Consider the following 22,548-nt stretch of genomic DNA (forward strand, 5'->3'; position numbering starts at 1 on the left):
ATGAAAACACAAATGGCCTATAAATACTTAAAAAGAGAGCATGTTGGTTTATTTAGTTATTTATTGGATAAAGGGACTATTATCTGTAAGGAAAACTAATGCGTTTAGGTCTGAAGACAACAGAGTGATCACCAGTTATCTTCAAACATAATTCATTCTAGAATGTCATTTGTCACAATTACAAAACCATGCTTGTTACAAATTATTTTCTCAAATGACTAGTAATGAATTTAAAATGGAAGTTTATCTCCCAATGTAAAAGCATGCTGTTAAGAATCACAAATAACATTTTTATTGCTTGGATTACATTCAATATTAAGAATGTTGTAAAAGAGTGAGCAGGTCATGGTGGTGCATGACTGTAATAACAGTTACTCAGGAGGCTGAGGTGAGAGGATCACTTTAGCCCGGGAGTTTGAGACCAGCCTGGGCAACACAGCAAAAAAAAAAATAAAACAAAATAAGAATGGAAAATAATACACTGGAGGAAAAAGAGCCACATAGGCACTGACTTTAAAATCACGTGTGTCTTGAGAACATCTCGGAGAGCATTAAAACAAACAAAAAAATTGTATGTGTCTAGTATCAGAATTGAGGGGGAAAAACATCACATGGGTACATCTCACTGATAAACCAAGCTAAAATTAAATTGCCATGAGAGAGAATATATAAAATGTGAATGAAAATAAAAGCACAAATAAAACTTACTAAACTATGATAACGTTTTCCTTTCTCTTGTGAACACTTTATTTCACTATTTTGGTGTTATGCGCAATCTTCATAAGTACTTATGTAATATAAGCCCACTATTCAATAGCAAAGTCTCTCTAGATTGATTAATATGAAAAAAATCTGAAATCTTACAGTCTTAACAAATGATCCATGCAGGCCTTATTTCATAAAAAAAATTAAAGATAAAATACTCCTACTCTTTTATAGTTACATTAAGAGCCAAGTGTGAAGGTAACCCTGCATATAAATAAAAACTTTATTTTTAAAAACACATTCTTATTATTTTAAGCAGCAGTGCCTTGTAGAAAAGAGCATGAGACATCAGGTTAGAAAACTTACAATATTTCCACATCAGAAAATACATTGAAATAAAACTGCATTTCTATTTTAATTCAAGTCGTTCATTAAAGCTAAACTTTAAGCCGGGCGCAGGGGCTCACGTCTATAATCCCAGTGCTTTGGGAGGCCGAGGCAGGCGGATCACAAGGTCAAGAGATCGAGACTATCCCGGCCAACATGGCGAAACCCCGTCTCTACTAAAAATACAAAAATTAGCTGGGTGTGGTGGCACGTGCCTGTAGCCCCAGCTACTCGGGAGGCTGGGGCAGGAGAATCGCTTGAACCCGGGAGGCAGAGTTTGCAGTGAGCTGAGATTCCACCACTGCACTCCAGCCTGGAGACAGAGCAAGACTCTGTCTCAAAAACAACAACCACAACAACAACAACAAACAAAAAACGAAAACCCTGCACTTTAACTTTGCCAAGGCTTTATACTATATTTGAATGCCATTAATCAGTCTACAAGCCAACTCGGAGAAGAACAAAAAAGTTGATTAGATCTAGAAAAAGAATTTTATTTTAAAGTATAATTACTCCAGGAAATTACAGTTTAATAGCATATCAACTACACCATGGAAGCTTGCATGTTTAAACTGATTAAACAGCAAACCTTAAATTATGAACTAGGTGCAGTCATTTAATTATGATAATCCAACATACTCATTAAGCTCTATGCCAGTTCAGTTTTAGAGGTATTAATGCATGTGAACAAATGAGATTTTGTTTAGTTAAACGTCTTGGAGTCAGAAAAAAGCAGGGGGAGAATCAGTATATGTGACTATGAAGCCAATACAATTCTGCAGATAAAACAGAAATGAAGCTCATCTAGTAACTGAGGAACACTTCAGGGACGTCTGTTCATATACAGAATTAGAAAACATGGCTCTAGCCCGTATGTTGTACTGGAAATGCTATCATAAAACAATCACTTTTATTTTGATTACATATATTTAAAATATACAAACCCCAAACTGTAACCAACATAAAGCTCTTTGTAAAGTTTATAAAAGAGAATGAAGAAGACTATCAAACCTTTATTACAGTTGTTTTCACTTTCTTGTTTTTCTACCATGGGCTCTAAATTAGGTTCTCTGGGTTCAATTTTCTCCTCTAATTTCTCCCTTTCCTTCTCCAGCTCACATTCCTTTTCTTGTTCTTTCATCTTTTGTAGTTCTTTTTCCTTTTCTTTCTGCCGTTCTAGTTCTTTTTCTTTTTCTTGCTTTCTTTCTTTCTCCATTTCTCTTTGTTTTTCCTGCTCCTTCTCCAGCTCTTTCTCCTTTTCCTGCTGTCTCTCCCTCTCTTTTTCCCTCTCCTTCTCTCGCTCCTGTTCTTGTTCTTTTTCAAGTTCTTTCTCACGCTCCCGTTCTTTTTCTCGCTCCCTTTCCCTAATTTCCTCTGGAGATGGTTGTTTTTCCAGGATGCCAAGCTTCTCATCCAATCGTTTCAGTTTCTCTGCACAAGCTGCCTTCCTTTGTTCTTCCATTCTTCGCTCTTCCTCTTCACGCCGTTTGCGAGCACGTTCTACTGCTGCGGAAATTTCTGATTGTTGTCTTCGTCTTTGCTTCCATATTTCATCTTCATCAGCTACTTGCTGCTTGGAGGGAAAGGGGCCTGGTCTTCCAGGTACTGCCTGTCGATCTGGAGGTGGATGCTGAAACATTAAGATATAAGATGAGTATGACAACTCTATTTCTGACTAACACTGGGTATCAGGCATGGAGAAGGAAAAACCCCACAAAAATATCAGAAATTTCTCTGATGAACATACACATTAAAATGAAAACACATAAGATGGGAAATATATTACATCTAGATAATTCACCAAACTAAGACCAGAATAATTAATCCAGTGGTCCAATGTTTACTGAATATGTACCTATTTTTTATGCCAGACATTGTTGCTCATTCAGTATTTGTTGAATAAAACTAGAAGCACAACAGTGAATCTCAAAATCTAAATTTAGAGACAAACGAAATTTAGCATGAATACTTTAGAAGCAGCTGCCAGAGCTGGAATGTCTAAGGGAGAGAAATGAAGGTATTAAATATCCAAAATGATGGCATGTGAGCCCTGAGAAAATTAAGGTACAGCTACAGGTAAAAAGCACAGAGCCAAAGAAGCAAAGTGAAAAAGACAGAGTCAGTGCTGTAATGATACCCCAAAGGAGAAGAAATTCCTACAAATTAGTCTGGGTGAAGAAAAGTTCTATCTTTAGACTGAAAGATCTAGAACCCAGAGTGGAGAATGGGAGGATCATCTGAAAGATCCAAGTTTCAATGACTGAATTTTCATTAATGTGTTACAAAACAATGACAGGCTTTAAAATCACTGCTTGCAACTATGCAAAAACAATAAAAGTAATTAAAAAATTTTTTTTAACATATTGATTTTAAAAGCTACTAGGGTGAAGAAATCTTAAGAGCCATATGTAACCCAGCTGGAATGCTTACAAAAAGATTAAACAATGATACAACGAAAACACTTGACTGAATATCTTTTTAAATGAATGCAGACTACCATTTACTAATAGTGCCATCATATGAAAATTACTTCATCTCTCTTCTGCTGAGTTTCTTCACAGCTCAGAGATAAACTGAAAAACCAAATATATAAGTACCTAATTTACACAACTCACTTCATAAAAGTAAAATTTACATAAAACGTGCTGCACATATTTTAAGTGTACAGTTTGATGAGTTTGGACAAATGATACACCTGTGTAAGCACTGCTCCAATGCAGACACAACATTTCCATCACTCCTCTGCCTCCCCCTGTGGCTCCAAGCACCCCAACCCTAATCTTGCATAGTTCTGTTTGTCCTAGAATTTTATATAGATGTATAAAATTATATTCTCTTTTGTGCTAGCTTCTTTTGCTAAGTATAATGGCATTGAGGTTATTTTATGTATGAGTAGTTTGCTCCATTTTACTGCTGGATAGTATTCCATTGTGGGCATGTTGTTTCATGTATGATAGACATGTGAGTTGTTTCCAGTTTTTAAACTATGAATAAAACAGCTATGAACATTCATGCATAAGTCTTTGTGTAAATGTATGTTTTCCTGGCTGTTGGATAAACGGCTAGAAGTGGAAATCCTGTGTCATACGGTAAATAGATATTTCATTTACAAGAAACTGCCAAACTGTTTTCCAAAGTGGTTATAAGGTTTTCCAATGTATAAGGGTGCCAGCTGCTCTATACATCCTTGCCAACACATGGTGTCATCAGTCTTTAATTTTGGCAATGTAGTAAAATCTCAGTGGTTTTAACTTGCATTTCCCTAATAACTAAAGATACTGAATATCTTTCCATGTGCATACTGGCCATTCTTACATTTTCTTTTGAGAAACAAATGTTCAAGTCTTTTTGTTTAACTACTTATTATTGAGTTGTAAGATAGTAAAAAAAAAAAAAAAAAAATACAGCCCAGGCTAGACACGGTGGCTCACATCTGTAATCCCAGCACTTTGGGAGGCCAAGGCAGGAGGATTGCTTGAGCTTAGGAGTTCAAGACTAGCCTGGGCAACATGGCGAAACCCCATCTCTACAAAAAATACAAAAACATTAGCCGGGCATAGAGGCGCATGCCTGTGGTCCTAGCTACTTGGTACGCTGAGGCAGGAGGATCGCCTGAGCCCAGGAGGTTTAGGCTGCAGTGAGCTGAGATCTTGCTCCAGCCTCAGCAACAGAGAAAGACTCTAAAAGTCCAGATACAAGTCCTTCGTCAGATGTATTAGGAATATTTTTTTCTGTAACATATCTTTGCATTCTTTGGGAAATGTTCTCCAAAGTCCAACTGACCAGTTGCTTTTCCTTTCTAATTTGTGGCCAAGGTCTTATTTATCGAAGAAAGCTTTGTCAGCTCAAAGTTCATGAACACTTGATCTTCTATACTTTTTTCTAGATGTTTTAGTTTTAGCTTCTGTGTATGCAGAAATGTTATAAAGAGCTTTCAGTGGTTATGAGGAGAGGGATTGCTGGAAATGATGGTGATGGTTGTGATATGTGCAGCTATCACAGTAGGGTGATTAGAGAAGGTCTGGAGACCCTGATCATAACAACGATTTCAGGAAAAGAAAATCTGCTAGTTAGAAAGAAGTAAAAAAGTCAGGAAGAGCAATGTGTATGTGGTGAGAACAGCAGATGAAATTAGAAAAGTGGACAGAGATCTGAAAGATCATGAGAAGGACCTGAACAAGGAGTAATGGACCTAATCCATAGTTTCAAAAAGACAACAACTACAGGAGAATATGGGATGAAGGTGGCAAGTGAGCAGGCAGCATAAGAGGAAAGCAGTATCTGTCAAGAACCCACTCTAATAGTTCAAAGGAAATATAAGAGGTGGTAGCAAGTAGTCAGTGTACATTTTGAAGGTACAGGTGACAATTTGCTGACAGATAAAGCTAGATGTAGGGTAAAAAAAGAAGAGTTAAGAGTAACTTCTAAGTTTCAGCCTTAGCAAATATGTGAATGATAATGCCATTACCTGAAATGGGAAAGACAGGAGAAGCAGCACTGTGGGTACGTAGGGAAGGTGGGGGTGTGTGTTACGGTTTGGACATATTTGAGCTGTTTACTAGAGATCCAAGTGGAGATGTTGTGTTGATTGTTGAATATGACTCTTAAAAAGTCAGTGCAAAGCTTTTTGGGCTAAATGTACATTTGAATGCCATCAGCTCATAGAAGACATCCCCAAGGAAAAGGATACAGATTTTTAAAATGGACTGAGAAAAAGACTGAGTGCTCCAAGACTTGAAGTGTAGGAGGCCCAGAAGGAATACAAAGCAAAGAAAAACAAAATAGTGAGGTGTCTCAGAAGCAAGTAGATAAAAAAAGTGTTTTAAGGATAGGCCAGGGATGGTGGCTCAAGTCTGTAATACCAGCACTTTGGGAGGTCAAGGTGGATGGCTTGTCTAGGAGTTCAAGACCAGCCTGGGCATGAAGATGAGACCCTGTCTCTGCAAAAAATTAGCCTGGCGTGGTGATGTGCACCTATAGTCCCAGCTGCTGGGGAGGTGAGAGGACCCCTTGAGCCCAGGAGTCCAGGTGGCAGTGAGCTATGATTACACCACTGCACTCCAGCCTGGGCCAGAAAGCAAGACCCTGTCTCTAAAAATATATGCATATACAAAAGGATGGAGAAATCAACTATGTCAATGACTGAGCTGAGATTTAAATGAGATGAAGACAAGAAAACTGAATCTGTCAAGATGGAAGTCATCACTGACTCTGATAATAAGAGTTTCAAAGGTAGACTGGGAAAAGAAAGCATGCCTGGAGAGGGCTAATGAGAGAATGAGCAGCAAAAGACGGTAAGTATAAATAGTCCACTAAAAGAATTTCATTAGCCAGGCACGGTGGCTCACGCCTGTAATCCCAGCACTTTGGGAGGCCAAGGCGGGCAGGTCACGAGGTCAGGATATCGAGACCATCCTGGCTAACATGGTGAAACCCTGTCTCTACTAAAAAAAACCACAAAAAATTAGCTGGGCGTGGTGGCGGGCACCTATAGTCCCAGCTACTCAGGAGGCTGAGGCAGGAGAATGTCGTGAACCCAGGAGGCAGAGGTTGCAGTGAGCCGAGATCACGCCACTGCACTCCAGCCTGGGCGACAGAGCTAGACAAAAAAAGAAAAAAAGGAATTTCACTGATGGAGAACAGAGAAATAGGGTAGACACTGCAATGGGTTGGAAGGTAGTGGGATGGAGTAATGTAAAGAGAGAGGTTTTTGTGAAGTTGTTTTTCTTAAAATATAAGAGATAACATTATCATAAGTGGAAAAGGATACAAGGAACAAAGTAAAAAAGTGTCCTTAGCAGCAAAAACAATAGGAAGAAAAAGTATACGGGCAGTGAAATGGAAAAAAAAAGTTATCTCCTAGGTACTTCTTATTTTCTTAGTGAAACTTGAAGCATGCTTTATCAACTGAGAATGAAAATGAAAAGGATGAAGAGTAAGACATGTAAGAGTCACATGGTAAAAAGTTAGTAACTGTCTCATAAAAGTTTCAAATAAAAAATTTGGTGTCTTTCCACCAACACAAAAGGTCAAATAAAACATATAATCCATAAACAAGCACTTAGTTAAAATTTACCTGCTGTGCAAGCAACTTTGGAGGTGGTGGCAGATGTGAAGATGTTCCACGTTCCTATTATAAAGAAGAAAGAATTATTCTTATTATTCTGGAGACAGTCTTGCTCTGTAGCCCATGCTGGAGTGCAGTGGCATGATCTTGGCTCACTGCAACCTCTGTCTCCCGGGGCCAAGCAATTCTCATGCCTCAGCCTGCTAAATAACCTGGGATTACAGGTGCCCGCCACCACAACCGGGTAATTTTGCATTTTTAGTAGAGACAGGGTTTTGCCATGTTGGCCAGGCTGTTCTCGAACTCCTGACGATCTGCCTGCCTTAGCCTCCCAAAGTGCTAGGATACAGATGTGAGCCACCGCACCAGCCTGAAAGAATTACTTAAAAATAACCATAGAAGAAACAATATATCTGCCGGGTGCGGTGATTCACACGTGTAATCCCAGCACTTTGGGAGGCCGAGGCAGGCGGATCACCTGAGGTCAGGAGTTCAAGACCAGCCTGGCCAACATGGCAAAACCCTGTCTCTACTACAAATACAAAAATTAGCCAGGCGTGGTGGCGGGCGCCTGTAATCCCAGCTACTCTGGAGGCTGAGACAGGAGAACTGCTTGAACCTGGGAGGCAGAGGTTGCAGTGAGCCAAGATCGTGTTACTGCACTCCGCCTGGGTGATAGAGCAAGACTCCATCTCAAAAAGCGAAAGAAAAAGAAAAGATATATCTATTAGAAATATTTCACCCGGGCGTGGTGGCTCATGCCTGTGAGCCTAGCACTTTGGGAGGCCAAGGCGGGCAATCACAAGGTCAGGAGTGAGAGACCAGCCTGGCGAACATGGTAAAACCTGTCTCTACTAAAAATACAAAAATTAGCCAGGCATGGTGGCAGGAACCTGTAATCCCAGCTACTTGGGAAACTGAGGCAGAAGAATTGCTTGAACCTGAGAGGCAGAGGTTGCAGTGAGCCGAGATCACGCCACTGCATTACAGCCTGGGAGACAGATCAAGACTCCATCTCAAAAAAAAAGAAAAAAAAAAAAGAGATCTATTTCTGAATGTACTGATTTTCTCAATACCGTAAGATTACTAAACATCTTTCTCCTCTCTTTTTAAATAAAGGCATATCACTCATTATAAGATTACTTTCTATGGAATCACTCTGCTATTTCAATAAGGTTAGAATCTCCAATGCACTTTACAATAAAAATTTTTAGCCAGGCGTGGTGGCTCACGCCTGTAATCCCAGCACTTTGGGAAGCTGAGGCAGGTGGGTCATTTGAGGCCAGGAGTTCAAGACCAGGCTGGCCAACATGGTGAAACTCCATCCCTACTAAAAATACAATAATTACCCGGGTGTGGTGGTGCACCACTGTAGTCCCAGCTAGTTGGGAGGCTAAGGCACGAGAATCTCTTGAGCCCAGGAGGTGGAGGTTGCAGTGAGCCAAGATCGCACAACTCCACTACAGCCTGGGTGAAAGAGCAAGGCTCTGTCTCAAGAGGGAAAAAAGAATTTTAGTCTAGCTGTTCTGGAATTCTGATCCAGCAAATCTGACTGAGGAGATCTATACCTCAAATTACTAAATTTTATTTATGTAAGCTCAATTCTTGTCTAGTGGCAAACTAAAAATATGAGATTTATCTTAAAAAAAGAAAATCTAAAATATAATGGAACAAAATATATGAAACATTTGCTTGCTAATATAAACTGTCACATAAACTGTCATATGACTGTCACAAAAAAAGTCAAAGACATCAAGACATATTCCATCTATTCCTCTATTCTTTCATGAAAAATTCTCATTCCATTATGCCAATAAGTAAAAAGTCACACAAAAAATTTATTAAAATGTTATTTTAAAAATTCATCTTTTTCAGGTTTCATAAATTTATTCTTCAGTGGATCATCAATGCCTTAAGATTAAAACCCTCATATAGCATACATTTTTAAGAAGTGGTTCTTACATAGCTCTCTTAGCTCTCTCCCGTATCAAACTACTTAGAATTTCTTGAATGTGCCATGTTTTCTCATACTTCTCTACATGTGTTTCCACTGCTTATAACAGCTATATTCCCTTTGTATACTGCCTAAATCATGCTTGTTTAAGAATTAGCTCAAGTACTTAGTTTTCTGCAGCCTTCTACCTTAAATGAATTCTTGAAGAACTTATTTTGTACCCTCTATGATTATGCCACTTAGCACACTGTAACTGCTTACTTTTTTTCCTGTCAAGGAAACTGTTAGCTACCTCCTTTTGGCCCTCAGAAGGGACAAGTTCCTCCATCTATTTTGTATGAATCCAACAAATACATGCTAACTATACTGATTCCTTAATAAAGAGATAAGTGGACTCCCTTGAAAGTAGCCCTTTTTATTCCCAGTTTATAATGCAGCTTTTGCAACCATTTACCATCTCAGAAGTGGGATCAAACATCTGTTGCACACACATTTCCCTTCATTCACAATGTCCTTCAAAATGATTCAGACTTTAGATCTCCCTACTCACTATGTGATTTCCCTACAGATAGTGTACCATTCACACAAAAAGACTGACTAGTATTTAAGTATTCAATAAACCATAAAGCACTTCAGCAATGTTTATTTTATTTTAGAAAAATATTATCCCTACACTTTGCTATGACTGAGCTATATCGTAAGGTAAAAAAAGGTGAAGCTTTAGTTTTCACTTGATAATTTTAGCTACTGTATTGATAATTCTGGTTAAATGCAATAAAAATGATGATAGAGTCAAGACTATTTAAGAAAAAATACATGGTTTCCTTTTTCTAAGTCCCGTTCCACTCTGAGGTAAGAATAATTACCCACAGTATTACATAGTAATGACAATAAGGAGATTCTTGCAATAACAAGGATCTCCATGAGTCCAACAAACCTGATTAAATGAAGGTCCTTTCCCATAGGGAACTTTTGCTACTGATGGTTGGGCAGGTATTTGAGAAGATGATTTAGTGTTGGAAACTTCATCTGCTTCTTTTTTGTTTTCATTGTTTTCAGAGGCTTTTGAACTTTGATCCTCACTGAAAAATCAAAATGCAGAAGAAATAAAGTGGATCAACTGTATCATAAGTACATTATTTTTGCAATAAAAAAATTATTTCTGTATGGTTTCTGGGGGCGAAATGTATTAAGGAATGAGATGGGTGTGTGACCCATTAGTGCTAATTTGTTCTTTCAATAAATATATACTATGAAAGTGCAATACAGTAGTTGTCAAATCTAAACACACACGTCAGGCATATATCCTGGCAAAATAATATAATCACATAATTTCCCATCTCCTCTACATAAGAAATATAATCCAAATATAACTGGGTAATATTGGAATTATTATTTAACTGCATTCTAATTTATTCTGATTTAATAAAAAGATAAATCAAACTACAGTATTTTTTCAAAGCCACAACAAATCACAGGTATCTCTTAAATGATCATAAAACAATGTTTGTCACAATGCCATAACTGAAAAATTAAGCCAAATGTGCTTACAAACTTCCATATATTTTAAAAGCCCAACTTTTATGATATATAACCCATATATTCCTGACCGGCGCTCCAATATTCCAGAATGAAGGAAAAAGAAATAAAAAGCTCCCCATTTTCCAAGGCCCTAATGCAGTTTACTAAGTTTTAAGAAATCGAGGACCTGAAGCAGCTGTAGTAATCCAGGGACTTATTCCCCAATTTTGTAAATACGGATCAGGTCAAGCAAGTAACAGTTTAAAACTGTTCCTAATACCAGTTCTCAAAAGATCTCCAAACTAGGTGCCAAGCATCTAAATATCTTTTTTTTTTTTGAGATACAGTCTTGCTCTGTCACCCAGACTGGAGTGCAGTGGCATGATCTTGGCTCACTGCAACCTCCGCCTCCTGGATTCAAGTGATTCTCCTGCCTCAGCCTCCTGAGCAGCTGGGATTACAGGCATGCACCACCACACCTGGATAATTTTTGTATTTTTAGTAGAGACAGGGTTTCACCATGTCGGCCAAGCTGGTCTCGAACTCTTGACCTCAAGTGATCTGCCTGCCTCGGCCTCCCAAAGTGCTGAGATTACAGATGTGAGCCAGCGCACCCAGCCCTAAATGTTTTTAAATAAACTTTCTTGAGACGCATCAAATTTTAATTCCTTGATTAGCTGTATACTGTATTAATCTAGCTCATTAATCACCCTCTGTTCAGTAAAACTTCTGAGAATATATAAATTCTACAAATAAACAATTGTCTATTAATAAAGCCTCTCTGCATTAAGTAGCTAATATTGTATCGACAAATTCATACTGTTATTAGTAAAAGATATCACAACTTACCTGTTATTCTCTTTAGGACTGTTACTTCCTTGTTCATCATCATCACTGAAATTCAGTTGCTCTGTATAATCTACTTCCATCTGAGCACCTATTAAATTAAGGAAAACTCAGACTGGCTGCTTGAAAGCATCTAACAATTTAAAGCACTTAATTAATTTTGCCTCTTACCTGCCCAACCTTCATCAGCTTCAGCATCTAGGTTATCAAATTTATCAAGCTCCTTCAGTTCTGATGCACTAAGAATGGATGGGCGTTCAGGCTCAGAGGCCCATGAAGGAGGTGGGCCTCTTCCTCGAAGGCCTCTAACGAAAGGCAGGTCATGGAAAAGATACAAAAGTTTATGATACTAAACTGGGAGAATACTAAAAGATTGGAATTTAGTTCATTTCAACATTAGTGTTTTCTACACCAAGATACCTAATATGTTCTGCATTGACATGTGTATGAAAAAATTAATATTAATACGTAATTATAGGATAATACGTAACTCTTAAGTAACAGCTGATAAAGTTTTTAAGAATTCTCAAATATTTAAGATAAAACAAATATATGCTAAAGGATAACGATATGAATAAAACTAACTTCAAAATATATATATAATTTTGAGGAAAATAATTCAACAGGATGTTCAAGTCTAATATGCAAAAAAAAAAAAAAAAAAAAAAAAAAGAAAGAAAAGAAAATGGGGAGTCCATAATATGAAAGGAAGAAGAGAAAAACAAGTGTCATCAATTTTAGGGCCAGGTTTTTCAGTTTTCTTTTTTTTTTTTTTTTTTTTTTTTTTGAGACGGAGTCTTGCTCTGTCACTCGGGCTGGAGTGCAATGGCACAATCTCGGCTTGTTGCAACCTCCGCCTCCCGGGTTCAAGCAATTCTCCTGCCTCAGCCTCCCGAGTAGCTGGGATTACAGGTGCACGCCACGATGTCCGACTAATTTTTTGTACTTTTTTAATAGAAACAAGGTTTCACCATGCTGGCCAGGCTGGCCTTGAACTCCTGACCTCAGGCGAATCACCCACCTCGGCCTTCCAAAGTGCTGGGATTACAGAGGTGAGCCACTGTCCCTGGCCTGGTTTTCAGTTTTCAAAATCCTATGTAAATTAATTTAAATGCTTAAAAGAATGAATTATTTCTGTTCTGTCTTATAAGAGTTAGCCAATTATTTATTGATGACAACTGTACTGTGAGGAAAGGAAAATGATCAATTACACAACTCAGAATCACACAATCCACTCAACCTTCAGGAAATCTTAACAAGCATATATTCCTTATAGACTTTAATCATTTAATAGCCTTACTTGTTTGTTTCAGATAAAGAAGGTGGGAATCTCATGGGACCATGTAGAGGAGGATATGTCATCCTCGGATACTGTTGAAACATCTGAATGAAGGAAACAAAAAATTTTGATAAATTTAGCAACCCAGTTATTTAAAAAAATTATATATATATATAAATCTGAGCCTAGGCATGAAGTTATAATTTACAGAAACAATGATTAAAGTGAATAAAACTATTAATAACTGTTATCTGTTCATCCTCAATAGCAACCCATTTCCAAGGCCAATGCTTCTACCAACTCTTTACAAATAGACTAGAGCACATCATATGAAAAACTTCTGTATTATATTAATAAAATTACATTAAAGTAACTGTATCAACAAGATATGTAATGTAAAATTACATTAAAGTAACTGTATCAATATATAAATTAAAGTAACTGTATCAACAGGATATGTACACACATGCACCCTAGCAAACAGCAAAGTGAAAATATTTGAAAAGCAAATGCTGTAGGCCTTCCTCCATAAGCAGGAGTAGAATAATGAGAGGCAGATTTGTGGATAAGGAGGATAACATCAGTCCCCAGCCCCAGCACCTCAAAAAGAAAAATGTAGGGGTGGCAGGGGTGGGGAAGAAGAACTCAGCTCAGATAAAATTAAGAGACAGTCCACAATCCAATGAAGTGAGTTGGAAAAGGGGGACAGAGAGCTACCCAGAAATTTTCTATGGATATGGCATAGGTGAATTCTCACTCAAGTTACTGCACAGATGATCATTATAAACTGTCCCAAACAGGTCCAGATACTGTTCTCTGTAGGAACTTGGCTCTGGGAAACTAAACTTAAGAGAAGACATAAGATAGATTCTGAGAACAAATAACACCAAGGGATTCGTCCTATGATTCTGAAGGGAAGAAGTGTCAAAGAATGGCTTGGTCATTGACTATATGCTTATATCCAAGTCAAATTATGTAAATAATAGGAAATTATATTACTGTAAAAACATAATTTATATCCTGAAATAGAAGACTAGTTTTTCTAAAAAGAAAGTAGTCACTGTGTGTTAGATAAGAAAATTACCTCACATTTGAAGTAAGGCTATGTTTATATGATTATGCTGTCTGAAGAAGAAATTTCTCAGCCAGGTGCAGTGGCTCATGCCTGCAATCCCAGCACTTTGGGAGGCTGAAGCGGGTGGATCATGAGGTCAGGAGATGGAGACATCCTGGCTAACATGGTGAAACCCTGTCTCTACTAAAAAATACAAAAAAATTAGCTAGGTGTGATGTGCGTGCCTGTAATCCCAGTTACTCAGGACGCTGAGACACAACAATCACTTGAACCCAGAAAGCAGAGGTTGCAGTGAGCTGAGATCGCACCACTGCACTCCAGCCTGGCAACAGAGTGAAACTCTGTCTTTTTAAAAAAAAAAAAAAAAAAGAGAAGAAATTTCTCTTAAGTCAGGTCGATGCAATGTTAATTAAGTCAAGCAACAGCTGAAACTCAGCTGGGGAAACTTTGAGGGATACTCTGGAGAATTTTCAGTTGCATCACACTTCTATACTGAAGTTAATAAAGACACTACTGGAGGCATATGTTCATAGCTAAAGTTGCATTAAATCCTTCATCTGGTCATTCCAGGCATAATTTCACGTGGTCTTAAAAAACGCTTAAAGTCTAGGAATTTGCCAGAAAATTCATTTTAGAAACAAATTTTAAATTCTCAGTATACAGTAGTGATATTTAGATGTTTTTGTTAATTAATGGAACACTTTATTCAAATATAATCACTGATGAAAGTGGGAATGATGCCCACGTGGTCTCTCCTCTTTCCTATCCGACCCTCTCACCTGAAAGTTCAGGGGTCTTTGGTAGCACAATTTCAAAACGATTAGAAAAAAATTGGGTATAAATCATTTTTCAAGGCCACGTCAGCATACTCCCAAATTTCTTTTAGGAAAACATTTAACGGCCAGGCACGGTGGCTCATGCCTGTAATCCCAGCACTTTGGGAGGCCAAGGTGGAAGGATCACCTGAAGTCAGGAGATCGAGACTAGCCCAGCCAACACGGTGAAACCCTGTCTCTACTAAAAATACAAGAATTAGCTGAGCGTGGTGGCGTGCCCCTGTAATCCCAGCTACTTGGAAGGTTGAGGCGGGAGAATCGCTTGAACCTGGGAGGTGGAGGCTGCAGTGAGCCGAGATGGTGCCACTGCACTCCAGCCTAGGTGTCAGAGCGAAAAACATTTAACAAGTAATTGTATTTAATCATTCATTTCCCTCTGTTAGTCTAGAATGATTAAAAAATACTAATGTATATGCTTACTTTGGCAGCAAAATTGGAACAATACAGAGAAGATTAGCACAGCCCCCGCATAAAAATAACATACAAATTCATGAAGCATTCCATATTTTTAAATAAAAACAACAATGTGAAGGAATGGAAAGTATGATGGATATTTAGGATTCAAACATTAGGAGTTAAACAACAAACTAAATAAATATGACCTAGATTTTTGTTTCCTATGAGAGTAATGAGTCTTCTGGAAAACTAAATGGATGTATCCAGGCACATGTGACTTGCTTTACAACTTTACATTGGGCTGAAAGTAAACAAAGAATAAGGACACCAAATCTAACTAATAATTTTGAAAATGTGGTGGGAGGGCAGGGGTGGGTGCCAGAGTATATATTAAATGAAACTAAAGATAGAATCAACAAAATCCAAGATCTGAGGAACTTCACAGGTTAACAAATTATAACAGATAAGCTCCAAAGGAAACAGGAGATGGAGATATCTATAGGTACCAAGATTCTTAAAAGAAATATGAACCAATGTCAACAAATGGATGTTGCCTGGATCCTAATTATGAGACAATTACTGGAATACTAACATAATATTTGAGAATATCAAGGAATTAGTTTTCTTTTTATGTATAACAGCATTGCAAACTTTCTCCCCAAGTCTTTATCCTTTAAAATAGAACTTAAAATATTTACTAATGAAGTATCTTGGATTTGCTTTAGTAATCCAAAGTGGTAGGAAAAGAGCGGGCATGGTGACTCACGCCTATAATCTCAGCACTTCGGGAGGCTGAGGCGGGTGGATCACTTGAGGTTAAGGAGTTCAAGACCAACCTTGTCAACATGGCAAAATCCTGTCTCTACTAAAAATATAAAAATTAGCCAGGTATGGTGGCGGGCGGCTATAATTCCAGCTACTCAGGAGGCTAAGGCTAGGTTAATTGCTTGAACCTAGCAGGCAGAGGTTGCAGTGAGCCGAGATCATGCCACTGCACTCCAGCCTGGGTGACAGAGCGAGACTCTGTTTCAAAAAAAAAAAAAAAAAAAAAAAGTGGTAGGAAAAGAGGCAGATTCATTGCACTGTTATCTTTATTTTTGTACATGTTTAAAATTTTCCATTAAAAAAAGTTTAAAGGCCAGGTGAGGTGGCTCATGTCTGTAATCCCAACACTCTGAGTGGCCAAGGGGGCAGACTACTTGAGGCCAGGAGTTCAAAACCAGCCTTGCCAACATGGCAAAACCCCATCTCTACTTAAAAAAAAAAAAAAAAAAAAAAAGCCAGGTGTGGTGGCACATGCCTGTAATTTCAGCTACTCGGGAGGCTGAGGCATAAGAATTGCTTGAATCCACGGGGCAGAGGTTGCAGTGAGCTGAGATCATGCTACTATACTCCAGCCTGGGTGAAAGAGCAAGACTCTGTCTCCCAAAAAAAAGAAAAAAAAAAAGGAAAAAATATTAAAAGTACACAAATAAAAACTTTGAAACTACAGCAAGTGTTCTTTATCTTTTTTTCCATGAACCATCCCTTTGGCAGTCTGATGAATCCTATGGCCCTACTCTCAGGAAAACATTTTAAATGCATAATGTAAAATACAAAAATATTGCAAAGAACAACAATTATATTAAAGAGAATTTTAGTGTAATTGTTCTCTGTATTTACAAAATAAATCTGTGGTATGGTAATGTACATGCTTCTTTATTAGATCATTATCTATGGGTCTAATAATTATTTTGAAGTAATGTTGAACGTAATGTGATATGAAAATATCTACAATCCCTGTTAATAATAAAGATACTGCTGATACTCCTGTGATTTGTTTCCTATCTGGTACAACTACACTTAACCAAATAAAACAGCTAGGTGTTTTTGCTAAGAAACACTGTGTGGTAACCAGTTTCCCGGATAAGCCCAAATGATCTCTATCTTCTGGTGTTTACACCATGTGTAGTCCCTTCTCACAATATACTATACAATAAAAGAGAATGCTGATTTTTAGTTAGATGTTAATGAAAATAAAGACCTAAACTTTTCCCTATAACAATTCGCTCCTTGGACCCCAGATCAAAAACCACTTGTTTGACTGCTTGTTCATTTAACAATACTCACATAAGGAGGCATCATAGCTCTATATTGGGAAGCGAGAGCGGCCTGCTGTCCATTCAGTTTAGCCTGTGGAGGACCACAAGCTATCCTCTTTTCCACCACTTTGAGGATATCATTTTGCTCTGATGTTCCAGCTGTGCTTTCATCCTGGCCAGGGAGCTTTTCATCTTGATCAGATGACGAAGGTGAGCCAGCAGCCTTACCACCATCTCTCCAACAAGCAACATCTAGTACAAAGGCGAGAAAAAAAGGAAAAAGATAAAAATCTGAAAATGGAACAAAGTGAAACCAAACCAGGAACATTTCAGGAAAATGAAAGCAAGTAAGCAGAGTGAAAGAGCAGGAAAAGTCTAATCCAGGTCCTAGTAATGCTTTCAAGTTGTTTGGGTAGTAGTGGCTTCCAAAGTGGAGAGGATGTACCTCAGAGGGTGTCACCATAAGCAAATACTGGGGTGGGAGAAGAAAATATTAGAACTTCTCTATGAAGCTTTATCAATATTTGGTGTAGAGATTAAAATCACTGTTCTCCATATATCAGATGGCCATGTTTCAGAGTGACACACCTGAGGTTTCCTGAGGGAAGGAAGATGGGACTTCTACAATCTGGAAGGGTTGACAGTGATATTCTCATTTGTCTGTTTCCAGTATATCATTGCCAGTTACAGATGCCCCCAAGTGAACAGATTGCGTGAAATTATCTGGTGTAATTACACTTAACCAAATAAAACAGCTAGGTGGTTTTGCTAAGAAACACTGCATGGTAACCAGTCTCCTGGATAGCCCAAATGATCTTTATCTTCTGGTATTTACGCTAAGTGTAGTCCCTTCTCACAACATAGCAGGGTTGGTCTGTGTAACCTGTAGAATACAGCAGAAGTGATACCATGTCTCTCTCCAGATTAAGTTATTAAAGACTGTGGGCTTCTGTCTTGGGTGGAGGGTGTCTGTCTCTCATCATTTATTCTGCAGAAGCCATGTCATAAGCAGCCCCACTAAGAGACCATGAAACTAAAGAGCCAACAGCTACACCAGTCAGTTTGGAAGTACAGCCCCAGTCAAGTCAGCTTCAGACAGCTTCATTGCAGCTTTGAGAGAGAGTCCCTTGGCCAGAGCCTCAAGCTAAGCTGATCCTGGATTCCTGACCTTCAGATACAGTGAGATATCATAAGTATAGCTCAGTTTGTTGTTTTACATTGCTAAATTTGTTTTGCAGCAATAGACAACTGGTGAAAATTCAACTGAACAAAAAAATAGAGGAGTCAGCACATCTATTTCTAATACAAATGCACCAACCACATTATGACGCTTGAAAAATAAGATTTAGATTTATTTAGATCTGACAAGAGCCAAAAAATGTGAAATATATCAGGTTATTAGAAATATGGAATTTGTAAACACTTCTGTCATAGACGAACCTCCCCATGTAAACAAGGTCCTTTAAGATACTTGGTAATGACAATATGAAGCTATCACAATTAAGAAGACATTTAAAAATCTTTCAAACATTTTATACTTCTATTTTTAGTTTTTGCTTTGTAATGTACATAAACTATCCCTCACTATCCAAAATTATGTTTCCTCAGTTTGAGCTCAGAAAGTGAGGAATCACCGAATATTAATACAGTAGTAAGTAAATAGTTATATATTAGAGAAGCTTGCTCAAAAACTAATATAAAAAAGTCCAAATATTGGTATACATGAAAGTCACCTGGACATCTTGTTAAAATGTAGATTTTGATTTCGTAAGTTGGATGCAAGGCCCAAGATTACACATTTCTAACATGTTCTCAAGTTATAGTGATACTGTCAGTGCAAAAATCACACCTGAGTAGCAAGTGACTATAGTACAAAGTCTGCCTTTTCAAACTAGGCAAATAATATATACAACAGCAAGCAGGAGGTTGGATTGCAAGATAATACACAAATATGATCTCATTTTGTATTAAAGAGAAAGTACTCTTACTTGGTGGACGTAAACTGGGTCCAGGTCCATAGTTGTCATCATTTGTTTCCTTTTCTTTTTTTTCCTGATCCCCAGCTGCCTGCAGGCTGGGAAATTCTTGCTGAAACTGACTATTCACTTGGATTCCTATAGATTTTTTTAAAAAAACATTAAAGGTAACTTTTATACTGAAGATAATACAAACCACCCTCCCAGGGAAGAGCTCTCTGCCTCTTTCTCATAAATTATTCCACATATCAGTGATGACTGTTCATAGCCATGAAACTTTAAAATTCATCTAGACTCCTTTGAAAAGCTAATGATCAGCCATGAGGAGATGAAAGTCTAAGACAGTAATCTACCAGTACCATTCCAGAGGACTCATTTAAGATGACCATGCAAGTGAAGAGCTTCTCTTGTTTCTCTTTCATCATGACTCCTTATATTTTCAATACACATCAAATTCCTTTGCTAAGAATTCTCAGAATTCATTCAAATCATATTACTGAAATAGTGTTTGATGAATAAAGACTCCAAGATCAAGATGAGGCTAAAATGCCTTTATTTGATTTACTGCTTCATTTGCTGTACTTTGATTTAATTTACAGCTGAGATTATTACACCTCACCATTCACCCAACTTCCTATCTACCTATTTTTTATACTTCTATAAATTAAAAGAGCTAGTTTTATTAGCTTGAGGGCCCAGATTGGTTCTTCCATAGAATGTTTCATAGTTCCTGTTTTGAAAGTGGGAAAACTAAATTCTGCTGGGGATTCCATCATTCCTTGGGGGAAAGGGGAATATTACAGCAGTGGTGCTTTATGGCTACTTTCTAGCTCTTCTCCTCTCAGGAAATCGTGGCAGCATGTCTGAAACAGGAGAGGTTGGGGACACAGATGAAAAATGAGTATGGTTTCTAACAATCTATGCGATGGCTGGATACTTTGAAGGTACAAGCTTTGCTTGGATATGTGGAGGTAAAGATAAAATAATGTGGGGCAGAGGGTATCTTAAAGACTCCTTTTCTTAACCAATATCATTGACTCATACGTGGCTTTTGACATTGGAATTTAGCTAGCCCAAGAGATTTTTTAAAAAACGTTTTTAAGAGCCTCGAGTATATCCTTTAACAATGCTTTATGGCTCTACCAAAACACAGTTCACCCCTTATCTCCTGCATGGCTGTTCAGTAACTATCAAGCCTAGGCAGTTTCCCCAACTAATGTCCACTTACCATCTCCTTGCCCACCTTGCTTGTTACTGGCCCATGATTTGGGAGCAGGTGCTACTTCTGGGGGAGCTGCAACCCCAGGTTTTGGCTGTGCTGGTGGCACTTCTGGTGTTCTTAAAAAAAATATGAATCCATTATTTCAAATACTGTATGTTTAAATAAAATCAATATTATATTTAAGGTAAACCTGTGTACAAATTATTTTGGCTATACGTTTATTCATTGGTGAATCTCCTACGAATGTTTTCTCTCTGCAACATTCCTTTAAATGAATTATGGCTATTTTTATTGTCTTTCATCTCTGCCTTTGAATAACCCAATGAGATGAGTTTTGCTTGTTTTCCATTTTGTTTAAAACACACACACACACACACACACACACACACACACTTTTAATTAAACACAGTTACCAAATATCTGTTTTGAAGAAGTGAACACTTATAATTAAAAATGGCAGTATAAACATACATACAGTCCGGACTGGTGAAATTAGTTGAGGGCTAAAGCTAAGCAAACTCTTCACTTGGCAGTCAACAGGATCACCACTGTACTTATTACTGTTATTCAAAGAGGTAACAGCAACCTGCCTAATGCATTCACATGAGTAAAAGGTATTTTGAAAGGGTGTACAGTTTTATTCAATTCTTGTAATGAGGTAATGCTTAAAAATAAGAAAGTAGTTAAAAGGCTCACAAAATGCAATGTATTTCTGGGACACTCATACCTATAACTGACTTATTACTATAAAATAATTTTACTACAGCTAACAAGCATTTAAGTATCTGATACATTACTACAGAAGTAGTCAAATTTACTATATAAATCTCCCCAGGCAGGAGTATAGAATTTTGATAAGAGATAGACAAGAAAACATCAAGTATCCAATGGCTTGTCTTCTTTTTTTTAAATTACCACTATTTAGGCTTGGTCATTCAATTAGCTAAGAGCTTGGCAAAATCCTTGACACACAGAAGTCTAAATTTGTTGAAAGAACGATGACTAAGATGGACGCTATTAATTCTATCCTAGCTTTCTTGCTACAGTATATACAAATTATTACTTGAGCACCTATGAAACATCAGGCAGTTTCAATGCTAGAGATACACAGTCAATTGGCAGACAGACATCCTTAGTATCATGGAATTTAGGTATCGGAGTCAACTCTTAATCATATTGGAAAGGGAATACCTGATTTGGTGGTAGTATGAGAGGGGGGAGCCTAATAAAGGCTATGACATAAGCAAGGTTGTGATTCCCAATTGTGTCATCTGTTCTACCCTGACAAATTGAAATACTTTTAATAGGGAAAATTAACCAAAAGTTACTATAGTCAAAAGACTTTAAAGAGTATAAAATATGTAATATGTTAATACAGACAGCATAACACTTAGCAAATAGCAGGTACTCAAACATAAGTTGCCTACAAAGAAAGGGGAAGGGCTTCATTCTTTAACAGACTTTGACTCACTTTTCTTCTTCATGTTGATCTTGTTTTGATGCCCACCCTGTGCCATCTTTAGGTACAATGTTTACATTAGGATCATTGCCTTTGTTTTCTGCTTTAAGACTCGGGAGGTTAGCAGGTGGAGGCATACGCCGTGAAATACCGACTTTTCCAAGACTCTGTAATCCATGTCGAGCTGCAACTAAAGATCAATAACATCAACTTCCTTAGAACATCTATTTTATTACCCATTTTATTCCTCAAACAATATAGAAAAACAATAGGAATTAATGCAACCCCTGAATGATTTTCATTCATGTATTTTAAGATAATTTTAAAACTAAGCTACACACCTGCAACACAATTCAGTGTAGAAATCAAGCCATTTAACAGCATTTAACAGATTCCTTAAAAATTTTAACAATGCAATTAAACACACTACAGAAAACATTGATAATGCTGATATTTTTTCAGAGAATCTATTTCAAACTCAAAACTTAGAATGTTAGAGAATAAATGTATTGACTTTACGTTCATAAAGAATACTGTTAATATGCCATGCATGATTTTCAGTTTTCACTATATTCACTAGGTCACAGTATCACACACACACACACACACACACACACACACGAAACATAGGACTTTCTCTAGTCTATAACTAAAAAGACACTAAATTCCCACTAATATATAGGTCTGTGCCTATCAATCTCATTGACTGAGTTTCCCCTTTAGAGCCATACAGTTCCACCTTTT

General features: G+C 37.6%; 1 protein-coding gene and 1 non-coding gene across 15 annotated transcripts in view; one reads left to right on the forward strand and one right to left on the reverse strand.

Moving 5' to 3' along the window:
* Positions 1-22,548, reverse strand: part of PRRC2C (proline rich coiled-coil 2C) — a 108,481-nt gene that overhangs the window by 59,621 nt on the left and 26,312 nt on the right. For 10 of the 14 annotated variants that reach the window (XR_004032608.1, XM_030823978.1, XM_030823986.1 and 7 more), the window contains 10 exons: positions 21,817-21,994; positions 20,352-20,461; positions 19,136-19,261; positions 17,176-17,399; positions 12,781-12,863; positions 11,652-11,785; positions 11,484-11,571; positions 10,051-10,195; positions 7,169-7,222; positions 2,104-2,722 (listed from right to left, as the gene is read on the reverse strand). Coding sequence is in view for 13 of the 14 variants with exons in the window: in XM_030823978.1 (XP_030679838.1) it covers positions 2,104-2,722; positions 7,169-7,222; positions 10,051-10,195; positions 11,484-11,571; positions 11,652-11,785; positions 12,781-12,863; positions 17,176-17,399; positions 19,136-19,261; positions 20,352-20,461; positions 21,817-21,994 (1,761 nt within the window). In the remaining variant the exon portion in view is untranslated. The remainder of the gene's footprint in view (positions 1-2,103; positions 2,723-7,168; positions 7,223-10,050; positions 10,196-11,483; positions 11,572-11,651; positions 11,786-12,780; positions 12,864-17,175; positions 17,400-19,135; positions 19,262-20,351; positions 20,462-21,816; positions 21,995-22,548) is intronic. The other 4 variants (XM_030823979.1, XM_003258873.4, XM_030823982.1 and 1 more) reach the window with 2 other exon arrangements.
* On the forward strand, positions 15,077-15,180 carry LOC115837726. Its single transcript, XR_004032785.1, has one exon. It is a non-coding gene; the product is annotated as a U6 spliceosomal RNA (small nuclear RNA).

This window comes from Nomascus leucogenys, chromosome 12 (genome assembly GCF_006542625.1).
Source record: "Nomascus leucogenys isolate Asia chromosome 12, Asia_NLE_v1, whole genome shotgun sequence".
Classification (NCBI taxonomy): Eukaryota; Metazoa; Chordata; class Mammalia; order Primates; family Hylobatidae; genus Nomascus; species Nomascus leucogenys.